At 39.2% G+C, this 15,256-nt stretch overlaps 1 protein-coding gene across 3 annotated transcripts in view; it reads left to right on the plus strand.

The window, feature by feature from the left end:
- LOC127411639 (phosphofurin acidic cluster sorting protein 2-like) overlaps positions 1-15,256 on the plus strand; it is a 70,127-nt gene that overhangs the window by 32,032 nt on the left and 22,839 nt on the right. For 2 of the 3 annotated variants that reach the window (XM_051647345.1, XM_051647347.1), the window contains exons 2-8: positions 4,846-4,933; positions 7,976-8,065; positions 8,538-8,663; positions 8,744-8,903; positions 10,787-10,860; positions 10,950-11,030; positions 11,150-11,209. In XM_051647345.1, coding sequence (XP_051503305.1) covers positions 4,846-4,933; positions 7,976-8,065; positions 8,538-8,663; positions 8,744-8,903; positions 10,787-10,860; positions 10,950-11,030; positions 11,150-11,209 — 679 coding nt within the window. The remainder of the gene's footprint in view (positions 1-4,845; positions 4,934-7,975; positions 8,066-8,537; positions 8,664-8,743; positions 8,904-10,786; positions 10,861-10,949; positions 11,031-11,149; positions 11,210-15,256) is intronic. The other variant, XM_051647346.1, reaches the window with a different exon arrangement.

Here is a 15,256-nt window from a genome sequence, read left to right on the forward strand (position 1 = left end):
AACACCTAAGTGTCTTTTAATGTCTCCAGAGCCTGAGGATTTTGACTTCTTTGCCATGTTTTGCAACAAAGGGCAAATGTGTAACTGGGTGTATCAAATTTCACCAGATTATAACATGAGAATGTGTTAACAAAGCATGACAAAGTGCGCAGAGCTCGTCGCTCACACGTCCGCTCCTTGCATGGCGTCACGTGACCTACCCAGTGCACTTTTAAGTCCTCGTGGTCGCGTAGTGATTCGCCTCAATCCGGGTGGCGGAGGATGAATCCCAGTTGCCTCCGCGTCTGAGACCATCAACCCGCGCATCTTATCATGTGGCTTGTTGAGCGCATTGCCACGGAGACATAGCACGTGTGGAGGCTTCATGCCACCCACTGCGGCATCCACGCTCAACTCACCACGCGCCCCACCGAGAACGAACCGTGTTATAGCGACCACGAGGAGGTTACCCCATGTGACTCTACCCTCCCTAGCAACCGGGCCAATTTGGTTGCTTAGGAGACTTGGCTGGAGTTACTCAACACGCCCTGGGATTCGAACTAGCGAACGTCTTTTACCACTGAGCTACCCTGTCCCCCTGGCTTCTCTCTTTGTTTGTGCTGCACTGTGTTGCCTGGGACCTCCAGGGGCCCCTCTGGTTCCCTGATTACTTTCCACTGTGATATTCTTTACAATACTGACTTATCTCCACTCCAGCTCATTCCATGCATGATTGATGACGTTCTCTCTCTCTCTCTCTCTCTCTCTCTCTCTCTCTCTCTCTCTCTCTCTCTCTCTCTCTCTCTGGGATGGAGAACTCTCTCCTTAGTGTTATGATTAGTCCCAGTCTAGGTTGGGAAAACCATAACAAGAAGGTTTTGGTTCTCCTCTTCCGTCCCAGCACTCAAAAATAGTCAAGTCTTGGAGAGCAAAATAAGGCATTCATTTCATCATTAATTTATCAGGAGAACTTCTCATAAGTGCTCACACCTGGTAGTGATTAGAGTGAGAGGGACAACGAGAAAGAGGAGAAAAGCTAGGGGAAAAACAGACTTGCAAAATTAAACATTCCCACCCCAAAATACACAACCAAAACAGATACAATGTGACCCCATTGAATACGTCTTATGACGTAACACCTTCCCAATGAAAAAATACAAACAAATGATCACAAATAAAAAATACACTTAAAATGCATCCAGGGACATAACATTAGTCAGTACTTAATCCTTGAAGTGTTTGACTTTCAGACGAATTTGGGAGTATTGATTCGTCCCACGTTTTCACTGACAACTTTTCTCATTTGCATTATCACTAAGAATACCTCAGTTCCAAAACCTACTGAGCTGCCATACGTAGACAGAATTTTAAGGCATTGTTTCAACTCAGGCCAAGACAACTCCTTTCGGGACAATTTTTCAGGGAAACATCACATTTCCTTTGTGGAGAATTCAATGCCAAATGCATTGCAATGAGCTTAGTGGAAAAAAATCCATCCGAGATGGCGGACAATGCACAAGAAATTTTGTTTGAAATATGCTTAGAATTTATTCAGTACCGAAAAGTATAAATAAAAAGCTTAAATGTGGTGCTGTCAGTCGATTACATTTTTTAATGACTCCGGGTGGACACATTACAAAGTGTTTATGCTGGTTTATGCTGTATTAACGGTAAATGCATTAAACGCGATTAAGAAAAATTAACGCGTTAAACTTTTTAAATTAATTGCATGCGTTAACGCGTTAATTCTGACAGCTCTACTTGAATGTAATAAACAACTGGCTACAATATTTATTTGTGATATAGATATTTTTAGACTTAATGGAGTATTGCATTGTTAGCTTAGCAATATGCTACTGCCAAATTCTATTGAAATCAATAGTGAGTCGATTCATCCATGTTCTTTTTATGAGTTCTAGTGCAATTTGTATGATGCACAGAGTTACTGTCTATAGCCGCTTTTCCACCACCGGGCCGAACAGTTCTCATCGCAAAACCGTACCGTGCCGATCTGGGCCAGTTGGCACAGTTACAGTTTCTTTTTCCAATGTGGTGCTGTGAAATCAGGAAAACATCCGTAACAGGTCCGTCTGTGGCGACGCCGTGTAAGGTAAACATTGGGCCGAGTGCACTATGCGTGATGATCACATGGTCCAGTTAAATAAATGGCCCCATAGTGGAAAAGCGGCTTATGTAGCACGTTCCATATTGATCACTTATGAGGTTCCATGTCAGTAAGGTTGTTGCCTTAAGGCCCAGGTATATACTTAATTTTTGCACAATCCAGATTGGCTCGTGCCTGGTCGACCGCGTTGCCTTTGTGAGTATACTCTTCTGGCTGCGAGCGAAAATGAACACGTTTGACTCATGCCCACTATAACAACTTTGTGATACTCTTTTAGTAAAGTCAATAGCAGGCATATGCGTCAGCGCGCACAGCCGAGGACTGCGTGCGTGGATCAAGAAAATCCTGTGCTAATGACACAATTTGCGTCATGGAGCGATCCACAACGCAAACACCTGAAGTATACTTTGGCATTTAGAAGGCGACTGCCTATGTATGGATAAGACAGCAAGGCAGTTTATTAGGTTTTGGAACAGAGCCAATAGATGCCTATGGTAAAGTACATTATTCCAGAAAAATGCAATGTCAGAGTGAGAGTTTATGTATTTAAAATGGTGCAAGCAAGAGAGCGTGTTTGTGTGTTTTAGCAGAATTACATAAATTGTGGCTTGTTTGAACAGTTCCTCATTGCTGGGGTGAAATGCTCTTAATGGAACATTTGGTACACTAAACAGTTTTGTATACGTGTTTCCAAGGGACCGAAATCCCTGAAGCCCACTTCACCAGCCCCATGAGTTCCAGCTGTGTTCTGGAATGATCTGTCTTAGTTGCAAGCTACTATGTTTCTGTGTTCAGCTCCAGCACACCTGAATCAATGTACATCTTTAAAACTCTCAGCTGCATATCTGTGTCAGAGTAAAATAATAAAAAAGTAAACTGGGTTTGGCTTAGTTTGGAAGCAGTTCTCTATAGACTATCAGCTTTTGGGGTGGGTAGGTGTTTTTTAATACATGTGTTTAATTTTCTTTGGAAATTAATGCATGTTTTTAAAAGTCTCATACAGTGAGAAGCATCAGTTGATAAGAACTCTTTCACCCCCTTTTTAACAGCCCACTGATTCTTGAGATAAGGGACAAAACATGTCTTACATATAAAAGTCATCTTTATTTTAAAAATCAAGAAATTCATAAAAATAAAAATACTGGAAAAGTTAAATTAAAGGAAATGTGATGCATTTTTTTACTTGTATTTTAAAATAATTTCATTAGAATTTTTTTAAATGCATGCTCTATTCTTGGAAACACATGTAAATTAACCTGTCCTCAGCAAGAGGTCACAATGTTAAACTGCTAAACAAAGTGTCTAAAAATGCAACAAATTCATAAATATAAATATCAAATGATTGGTAAGGATCTGTAAGAAATCAAACAATACATTAAGAAAACTTTAAATGATATTTTCCATACAAAACAGCCTATCAAAGTTGTATCCTCACTTTGCGTCAACTCCGTCAGATTTTTTTGAATCCTAAATAAATCAGAAAATGTCCTGATCATCTTTAACTCTGAGTACCCCTTTCCCACTTGCTGCTCATGGTGGATGCAACAGTAGGACATGTGGTCTGGTACTTTTGATATTTTTCATATTTTAAACAAACAATGTATAAGTCTCTGCAGTCACAGCTTCAACTTGTCAACCCCGCCATTCTCATTATTATAATTTCTGTTAAAATTGTGGGATAAATTTAGCCATTTTAGTTTAGTTTATAGAGGCATCTTCAACTGAGGGGGGGAATGGCTCCAGTGTACAACACATGGTTAAGATGGAAAAATATTACATTTTGTCAACTATAGAAAAAAATTAAATATTGAATGTATTTTATCACTTAACTCCTTTACTGAACAATATTATTAGATAATTAAAACTTGATGAATCAAATTAAAAATAGCATGCTTTTTGGTGTGTTTGACGGAGTTGACACAAATGACAGTAAGATGCAAGTTATGAAGTGGATAAATGTCAATTAAAAAAAAAAAAAAAAAAACCTTCCCTTACATCGTTCGTTAGCTGAGACCTTTGTCTACAAATATTTCCATTTCAAATTAATTTAGTATTAAAAAATAAAAACTCAGATTTTAAACATGTTTTGTCCCTTATCTCAAGAATCAGTGAGCTGTTACTTACAGATAAGGAACTTTCACAGAAAGGCAGGACTCAGAATACAAGATTAGCCTATTTTCTTTCACATCCTGCTACAGGTGTAAACATATGGATCACATTTTTAAACATTTACATATAAACAACTAATGGAAACCAGCAGAGATTTAAAGGGATAGTTCACCCAAAAATATAAAAACATAATTTAGTCATTGTGATGTCATTCCAAATCCATAAATGACCGAAACTATAATAAAAATATCATAAAAGTAGTCCATACGACTACTTCTAAGTCTTTTGAAGGCATACAATAGCATTGCTTGAGGAACAGACTGAAATTTAAGTCATTATTCACTGAAAATGCTCCCCTGCTGTAGCTCTCAAATCAGTCTTGTGTGTCTGGACATTCTTCTAAACTTCTTTTGTGTTCCAAGATTTTTATGACTAGACTTCTTGACTTGAATGGATAGGAACACTTGATTTATGACCTGGTCTTGCCTGTATGTGACCACTAGACACCTGGTTGTCAACCCTTAATATATTTCACATAAAACCAGCACATGCTGGGCAATGTCTTCAAGCTCCACTTACACATTATAATCATGTATTTGTGTAAATAAAGCTGCTGTTGTTTTTGTCTGTAGGTTGTGTAGTCTGACTCTGAAGAAGCTGGTTGTGATGAAAGAACTTGATAAGGAGCTGATTTCTGTTGTCATTGCGGTTAAGATTCAGGTAAGTTAAGTGATCAGCTTCATAAGGTGTATTTTGTATTTCAACTGCAGTGTGTAAGTAAGAAAAGTGACTCTGTTTGCAACTTTCTGGCTATGTGTAAGGATGAAATACTCTCTGACTACTTACTGAAGACTGCTTAGCAGGGGCGATTCTAAGATTTAAATCTTAGGAGTAGTGCTGTTAGATTCCAGAAATTTGGGAATTGACTCCGATTCCTGGTTTTGAAAACAATGGAATCGATTCCAAGAGTAGATTCCAGACTAATTTTTTCAATTCCAAAAAAAAAAAAAACCTGCATGAATGACATTTAGGCCTACTATTAATAGCTCTATTCTAAGATTAAATCAGGGCCTATATGCACATAACCAAAGCCCGATGTTTCAATCCCATGAGATACATTTTGAGTAGATGCGACTGTATTTTGAAGAACTGCTGCATATAATCTTAAAAGTACCATTTAACCTACATTGAAATTGTCTGTTATCACTCATGAGTTCTTGTTTAGAGGTTTATATTAGAATTTACAGTAATTGTCCACTACCTTTTGTACACTGAATAAAATATCCAAACAGTACACTCAAACAATACAAAAATCCAGGTTGTTGTACTGGTTTATTTTACACAATCTAAAAAGTATACATTTTATAACATGTATTTACTTTTTTTTTAATTTGATTTCATAAAATAATTTTAATATAAAATTGTGTAAAATATAGGCTAACTAAAAAAATTTATATATGTAAAAGGTTTTAAAACACTGTAAAAATGTTGAGAATGAGTAGAGAAGCATTAGATTCTTGCTTTTATAAGTGCAGCACATTGATCATTTAAAGTTTAACACACAAATTGTGGGGGCCTGGGTAGCTCAGCGAGTATTGACACTGACTACCACCCCTGGAGTCACGAGTTCGAATCCAGGGTGTGCTGAGTGACTCCAGTCAGGTCTCCTAAGCAACCAAATTGGCCCAGTTGCTAGTGAGGGTAGAGTCACGTGGGGTAACCTCCTTGTGGTCGCGATTAGGGGTTCTCACTATCTATGGGGCTCGTAGTAAGTTATGCGTGGATCACGGAGGGTAGCATGAGCCTCCACATGCTGGGAGTCTCCGCGGTATCATGCACAATGAGCCACGTGATAAGATGTGCGGATTGACGGTCTCAGAAGCGGAGGGAACTGAGACTTGTCCTCCGCCAACCTACTAAATAGTGGGAATTGGGCATTCCAAATTCGGGAGAAAAGGAGATACAAATTAGTGTGATGTGATCTGGGAAGCTGACTCAACTCTGCCATCTCCTTGTTGCAAATTTGTGTTGTAACATTGGGGAAGTTGTTATTGTATGCCAATTTACTATCACAAATTTGGCATGTTGATTAAAAGTTTAATCCCAATTAAATACCGGTAGACTATACAGGTCTGGAAAGCAGATGTGGTGATGGGCTTGTGTGATTGCGTCATACAGATGAACAAACGGAGTGGATTTACAGGTGCAGACAGACTACAAAAGTCTGTGAGTCAGGTTGATGATCGTTAAGATGCAGTGATTTTATAATCCTTTTGTAAATTGTATTAGTGCTGTTAGGGTTCTGAAATGCATAGTTCAGTGGTCGAGGAAATAAACAGTCTGAAAATATCAACCGGTTTCCCCGAAAGGAATCGACTCCAGCTGTGGAGTTGATTCCAACGTTTCGAGTCTGTTCTCGATTCCCAATGCCTCGGAATCAATTCTTTTTGGAATCGATTCCCAGCCCTACTTAGGAGGGCTCAGGCCCCAATGACACTATAAGATGTGCACATTTAATGTATTACACTCTGCTGCATAGATGGTGTTTTGTTTTTTTAAACTGTTACATCATTCAAGCTATCCAGCTAATATTCATATAGAATATTGTCATTTTCTTTAATAAACATTTATAAAGTTTTAAAATAACAGAAATTGCTTGAAGAATATAGACAAACCATATTTTATTGTAAATGATTATTTATTGGCAGCACGTTTCATCCGTCCTAATCATTCCTTTTTGTTCTCCATATATTAACAAAAATGTTAACAGTTTACACTAAGGTTCCATTTGTTAATATTAGTTAACAACATGCGTTAACATGAACTAACAATGAGCACTACTTTTACAGCATTTATTAATACTAATACATTTTTCAAATCAAAAGTTGTATTAGTTAACATTAGTTAATGCACTATGAACCAACATGAACTAACAATGAACAACTGAATTTTTATTAACTAACATTAACAAATATTAATAAATGCTGTAAAAATATATTGTTTATTGTTAGTTCAAGATACTTAATGCATAAACTAATGTTAACGAATGGAACCTTATTGTAAAGTGTTACCACAAAAATGATAGAACATGAATCAATCATTTCACAACTTCTATAGTTTAAACTTATATGAAACTCCACAAAACCCTAGTACTACAATAAATTTACACTTATTAAACATTTATTTAGTGCCTTGAATTAACTTAAGATAAAGTTTCTCTGTCTGTCATTTCAGATTCATGCACTAATTCGTTTAGTGACAATTTTTGTAAATCACACCCTAACCAGTAGGTGACAACAAATAAATGTCTTTTAAGTCATTTAAGTATTGATAAGGCAACAATCATTCATGATCGAAACAAGTCTAATTATACTTTATTAAAATTTGTGTGTGCAGTTGAAACACACTACTTTCCTCAACATTCTGCATTCCTCCTCTCCTTCAGTCAGTCAACACATCCTGATCATCTGTCATTCACAAATGAGATGACTGAATGATTTGTCCAGTGAAGGGGTTCAGTGAAAGGACATATTTGTCACAGCCCACATTTGAATGCTATTTGCTCACGCTATAGTCAGTCTTTACAGGCTGAAGCCCCCCTAAATTGGGTAAAGTGCATTGCATTGGGGAGAAAAGTATTGCGCAGCGTGCATACAGAGAAGCTGGATACTCTGCACAGTATACATACTATATACTACAGAAATATTGAGAGTAGTGTGCTAGTATGCTATTTCAAACATATGCTGTTTCACTTTGACATAGGGCTCCAAGCGAATCCTGCGTTCTCATGAGATAGTGCTGCCCCCTGCTGGTGGGGTTGAGACTGAGCTTGCTCTCACATTCTCACTGCAGGTAAACATACCCTCAAAACACACATGCTGAAATAACTCTCATAACACATCAATCATAAATTACTCTCAAAACATCATTACTTCCAAAACAATGGCTCTGTTCTAAAACCTAGTGAGCTGCCTTGCTGTCTGTGTCTACTGCCTTCACTGGCAGCAGCATCCTAACTAAATAGAACCTCATAAGTGAACCGATTTTGAATGCACTACATGGGCAGCAGCTCAAACAAACATGCATACCCTCAATGCAGCCTTGGAATTTGGCCAAGAGAAGGTATCTTAGAATAGCCTTTGCGTTGGGAGCATGCCATAAAATGCTACCCTATGTAGGCAGTTTACTAGATTTTGGAACAGAGCCAATATCTTTCTCAAGACACCATCATCTCTGTACACTAAATCATTTTAGAGTTTATAGTATGAAATTGGTATTGATTTTTTTTTTAGTTCTGTGTGAGAATGTTTGTGTTTGTGAGTAGTACCCTCATTTTCTGAAGAGAGAGGGAAATAAGTTGCAAATCCTGCTTCAGAGGAGGAAGAGGTACAAAAACCGAACAATTCTGGGTTACAAGACATTAGCAGCTGGTTCAATAGACATGGCTGAGGTAATTCTCATTTCTCACTCAGGTTAAAAAAAAATCTTTTTGAAGCATGGTTACTTACACACTGATTTGTGTGTGTGTAGGTGATGCAGCATCCTGAAGAGGGTGGGCAGGTCTTGGCTCTATGCAGTAATCAGAAAGAGCTTCTGGGTAAAGTTGCAGAGATTTGGATCTATTCACTGTCAAGTCAGCCAATAGACCACGAGGAAGCTGCAATTTTGGGACAGAAAATCAAATGTTCAGGTAATATAATTTTGCTTTGATCTTGTGAGACTGTCATTCTCAGAATGTGTAGATATTGGTTATTCGTAGTGTGGTAAATTATACACTGTAACAAATTTCTTTTTTTTCCTGGGTAGAAAGTGTTATTTCCTAATTGCTTATGCCTCAAAAGTATAGAAAATGGCTATTATTCCCCACAAACTTTGCTTTTGTGACCAGGACAGTGATATTTTGAAATGTACCTATTTCTAATGAGAAAACAGGCAAATTTGTGTCTTTTTGTTCACATAAATTCAGAAAAAACAACAACATATGAATCCAAATGAACATGTATTTATACCAAAGTAATATTCAAAGCTGTGCTGGTCAATAATGGTAACAAGTACTCATCTCTTCCCCTGGCTCACTCGATGCACCTCAAAGAGGATTACAACAGCATCAGGACCTTGCTGGATGCCTTGAAGTATGATGAGTATGGCTGGGAGGTCATAGGAGACTTAAAAATGGTGGCATTCCTGATGGGTCTCCAAGGCTGTTTTACCAAGTTTCCCTGCTATCTTTACCTTTGGGACAGCAGTGACACCATGGCGCACTACCACAGGCAGGACTGGACACAGCGGACCGAGTTCTCTGCGGGGAGGAACAACGTTAAGTGGGAGCCACTGGTGGACCCCCGGAAGGTGCTGATGCCACCACTGCACATCAAATTGGGCCTAAAGAAACAATTTGTCAGAGCTCTAGATAAGGAGTCAGCAGCCTTCAAGTACCTTCAAGATTTCTTCCCTAAGCTGTCTGAGGCAAAGGTCAAAGCCGGTGTCTTTGTTGGACCACAGATAAAGAAGGATTTTGGATTCATATGTTGTTGTTGTTTTTTCTGACTTTATGTGAAAGAAAAGACACAAATTCACCCATTTTCTCATTGGAAATAGGTACATTTCAAAATATCACTGTCCTGGTCACAAAAGCAATGTTTGTGGGGAATGATAGCCATTTTCTATACTTTTGAGACAGAAGCAATTAGGAAATAACACGTACTACTCAGGAACTGTGTTATTTGTGACTGTACTATGCTTTGTTAATTAAGCAGGTGACAGGAAGACTGACATGTGAATTTAAACAAAGCAGAATTGGGGGGCCTGGGTAGCTCAGCGAGTATTGACGCTGACTACCACCCCTGGAGTCGTGAGTTCAAATCCAGGGCATGCTGAGTGACTCCAGCCAGGTCTCCTAAGCAACCAAATTGGCCCGGTTGCTAGGAAGGGAAGAGTTACATGGGGTAACCTCCTCATGGTTATAATTAGTGGTTCTCGCTCTCAATGGGGCGCGTGGTAAGTTGTGCGTGGATCGCGGAGAGTAGCATGAGCCGCCACATGCTGGGAGTCTCCGCAGTGTCGTGCACAACGAGCCACGTGATAAGATGCGGGGATTGACTGTCTCAGAAGCGGAGGCAACTGAGACTTGTCCTCTGCCACCCGGATTGAGGTGAGTAACCATGCCACCACGAGGACCTACTAAGTAGTGGGAATTGGGCATTCCAAATTGGAAGAAAAGGGGATAAAAAGCAGAATATACATCTGCCCATGGATATATAGTTTACTTGCTATTAAGAGCCAGTAATGCACAACCCTGAATGCAGCATTACTTTTATGAATCAGTTATTACATAATAAAAATATTAAGGATACACATTTTTATTAAAAAGTGCTATCCTTCCACTAGAAGATGTAGTACCTGACATGTAAACAATAACAGAACATGTGCTTTATAGGTGATGTGCTGGAGCAGGCACACCGTAGCTGTTACTATTTTGTGGATTTTAGCATGGCTGGAATGCTGTATTGTCCAATCAGCATCTAGGACCACAAGTAACCATATATAATACTGTTGGTTTGTTTGTTTTGTTAGATAATTACTCAGAGGAAGAGTATGAAAGCTTCTCATCAGAGCAGGAGGCCAGTGATGATGCAGCACATGGACAGGTGATCAATACACACACACAAACACACACATAGATACTTCTCTTCCCTTTCTTCCTGCTCACCTGTGTGTTTGTGTGTGTGCTCCTCAGGATCTTGAGGACGATGAGTATGAGATAAGGAAACCAAAAAAGCAGAGGAGGTCTATAGTCCGGACAGCATCCATCACCAGGGTAAGAACACCAGAGGAACAGTGGAAATGCAAACTTACAGTTGTTGAGTCACATATTTATAAAATCGGCTGGTAAAATGAGTGCGTGTTTGTTTGTGTGTGTTTCTGTGTCTCCATTAGCAGCAGAACTTTAAGCAGCGTGTGGTGGCATTGCTCAAACGCTTTAGAGTTTCTGACGAGGTGAGTGAATATACAGTAGTATGTGTTAGGGCTGGGCAATAATTGTAAAAACTTTATGATGTACAGTATATACCGTGATAATTTTGCTGGTGACTTAAAATTACTTAATAGTGTCTCTGAATTAAACTTCAGTAGAAAAAATGCTGATAGAGTAGGCAAGTTTGATTCAGAAATGTGAAACTGTCCTTTTCAATGAATCTATAACATTTTTTAAAATGGAAGTAAACAAAATTGAAATTTCTAAATCAATGATTCATTTGCGTAATCATTCAAAAATTTTCACGGAAGTCCCAGCGTTTCGATGTTTCAATGAATCGTTTCAAAACTCTGCTTCACTGACTACGTTTACACGGACACCAGAAAGCGAGAAAGCGCCGTATTGCGAGAAAGTAGCGTTACCATTTGCATGGACTGTATATGCAGCCTTCTCTTTACTCCCACATACACTATATTGCCAAAAGTATTTGCTCACCCATCCAAATAATTGAATTCAGGTGTTCCAATCACTTCCATGGCCACAGGTGTATAAAATGAAGCACCTAGGCATGCAGACTGCTTCTACAAACATTTGTGAAAGAATGGGCCGCTCTCAGGAGCTCAGTGAATTCCAGCGTGGTACTGTGATAGGATGCCACCTGTGCAACAAGTCCAGTCGTGAAATTTCCTCGCTACTAAATATTCCACAGTCAACTGTCAGTGGTATTATAACAAAGTGGAAGCGATTGGGAATGACAGCAACTCAGCCACGAAGTGGTAGGCCACGTAAAATGACAGAGCGGGGTCAGCGGATACTGAGGCGCATAGTGCGCAGAGGTCGCCAACTTTCTGCAGAGTCAATCGCTACAGACCTCCAAAGTTCATGTGGCCTTCAGATTAGGTCAAGAACAGTGCGTAGAGAGCTTCATGGAATGGGTTTTCATGGCCGAGCAGCTGCATCCAAGCCATACATCACCAAGTGCAATGCAAAGCATCGGATGCAATGGTGTAAAGCACGCCGCCACTGGACTCTAGAGCAGTGGAGACGCGTTCTCTGGAGTGACGAATCACGCTTCTCCATCTGGCAATCTGATGGACGAGTCTGGGTTTGGCGGTTGCCAGGAGAACGGTACTTGTCTGACTGCATTGTGCCAGCTGTGAAGTTTGGTGGAGGGGGGATTATGGTGTGGGGTTGTTTTTCAGGAGCTGGGCTTGGCCCCTTAGTTCCAGTGAAAGGAACTCTGAATGCTTCAGCATACCAAGAGATTTTGGACAATTCCATGCTCCCAACTTTGTGGGAACAGTTTGGGGATGGCCCCTTCTTGTTCCAACTTTGTGCACCAGTGCACAAAGCAAGGTCCATAAAGACATGGATGAGCGAATTTGGTGTGGAAGAACTTGACTGGCCTGCACAGAGTCCTGACCTCAACCCGATAGAGCACCTTTGGGATGAATTAGAGCGAAGACTGCGAGCCAGGCCTTCTTGTCCAACATCAGTGTCTGACCTCACAAATGCGCTTCTGGAAGAATGGTCAAAAATTCCCATAAACACACTCCTAAACCTTGTGGAAAGCCTTCCCAGAAGAGTTGAAGCTGTTATAGCTGCAAAGGGTGGGCCGATGTCATATTAAACCCTATGGATTAAGAATGGGATGTCACTTAAATTCATATGCGTCTAAAGGCAGATGAGCGAATACTTTTGGCAATATAGTGTACTTGCGGCTCAGTCAGTAAGCAGCTTTCTTCGCAGCAACGTAATTTCCCAGTGACGCTTGTGTACATAACAACTTGGCATCGAGGAAGACTTCACTATTTGTATTCCCCATTGCTTCGCTTTATTTCCAGATATTTCCAGAGTTTTTGCCGTGTGTTTTCTTAACTTTCTATTGCATCCTACATTAGAATTGTGCTACAATACTGGGGTTTCCCGCTTACATAAAACTCTGGGATTCCCCTCTATATACTAGCACATATATGCGAACATGAGGGGCCATCTATATTTTACATCGGTGTGTATAAATGAGTGTATGTGCTTTTCCCACTGTACTTCCAGAAATGTTGAATTCTTTCCGCTTTGTTGGCTTGTTGTTGGGCTCATTCTGGTTTGTTCACGCACTTGCACACTCCTCAAAAACCTGTAAGAACGTCGCTTGTGTGTTTACATGACCACATAAGCCCCGTTTTTCTGGAGAAACCTGGATGTGTAAAACCACTTTCTTTTAATCCCTTAAACGGTATAAGGAAATCAGAGTTCTTGTTTACATGATGTTTCGGAACGTGGTCAGTGATTCATTGTTCATGGAAGTACAAGTGTTTATGGTATTTCATCTCTTGCATCAAGCATTTTGTATCTAATAGACTACAGTGGTTTTCAAAATGGTTCCTCTGATTGAGAAAAAAAAAAATCACCCCATTATAGAGCAAATGCATATGATTGTTATATATATCAAAGTTCTACTGTATATAGATCATATACTGTATCACCCAACCCTAGTATTTGGGTATTTTTGTTATACATAAGTGCCTCATTTCTGAAAAATAAAACTAAATGTACTTTAGATTTACTTAGGCCCCTCACCTCTGACATGATCGCTGGTTTCATATTTTAATATTTCACCTTTTATTAATGCCAATAAACTCTTTTTTATTTTTTTAAATTTTTTTTTATTTTTTTAATTTGTTTAGAAAGGTGGTTAATTCTACTGTTGTATGATTGTAAACAGTGTGTGAGTCATTGGAGACGAGGTCTGACCCTCGTCTGGCTCCACAGATGAATTTAGTTGTGCATGATCAGCAGTACTATGGAAACTGAATCCTTGTTAGCTGTTAATCTTGCGAGTACAGTTCTGTACAGTGAGAGCTGGGCTGGAACAAGGACGTTGGCTATGTTTGCAATATTATACTACCATACTTCGCTTACTATTTACTCTTATTAATTCTGTGTATGGTTAAGTATATGGTATGTATACTGTACACATTATGCAACTTTTCTGTCTTCATGGAATATCAATGTGTTCTGTTTCCCATATTGTTTTTAAACAGTAGGCAGTACATTATAGTGTACATTTTATATTGCACATTGTTCAGTAAGTAGTAAGATAGCTGTTGAAACACCATTCCATATATTTAACCTTCAACACATATGTTCAGTAAGCGTGAAAAGAAAATGCTGCCTACAGCACTATAAACGTGTTGTCTGAGTTCAGAGGTCAGACCCGGTTTTAAAGCACAGGAAGTGAATTGTGATGTGCAGTGTCGGAGGCAACAGTGACGTCCAGTGGGGGACAGAAACATGATTCTCATTAGCACTGAGTCTCTGGTTACTTCCTGTTCTAACACGTTCTGATTCTTATAATGGAACCATCTGAATCTTGACTGAAGATTTTCAATAATATTTTGCTTTCCAAATCATTTAGCTGTAAGACTTTGATAACAGTGGTTTGGAAACAAGCCTAAAGTTACTTAAATGGTTTACTATTTCCGGTTCTCAGCGGTTTTCACAGACAAGTAATACAACATTATTAGCAATTCACCTTGAGGCAGTGAAGTGCTGTAATACAAAGTCTAAAAATTGCTTAGAGAAGTACAGTCCATAGCAGAGATGAAAGTGAGAGACAAATCCATTAACAATAGCAATGTGCAAATCTACCAGTTTTAATAATTGACTAGTCAGTGGGTTGTCTGAACAACTGTTTGACTAGTCGAAGCCCATAAAAGTATAATTTGGCTTCGTTATGTTCACGTGACCCCGATCAGACCTGTTTCAGAGGGATATAAGGACGCTAAGTGCAGCACTTCAACATGGTAACTTAAGTATATTAAACAAATAAATAGGCTAAACTATCAAAGTAAGAAAAGTATCAAATAAGAGAGGCTCCAATACAGAGCGTCGCAAAATTGCTTGTGCGCATCCTGAATGCAGAATGACACGCTTCAATGTAACTGGAGTGCTTCAGGGCGATCCTTGCTGCACATTCAAAAGCGCATAACTGTAAGATTGCGGGTACACAAAATATAGTTCATGAAATCCAGCAGTTTAAACCTTTTTTACTGCAACAATTTATTTAAGAA

The sequence above is a fragment of the Myxocyprinus asiaticus genome, chromosome 21, assembly GCF_019703515.2.
Source record: "Myxocyprinus asiaticus isolate MX2 ecotype Aquarium Trade chromosome 21, UBuf_Myxa_2, whole genome shotgun sequence".
Lineage (NCBI taxonomy): Eukaryota > Metazoa > Chordata > Actinopteri > Cypriniformes > Catostomidae > Myxocyprinus > Myxocyprinus asiaticus.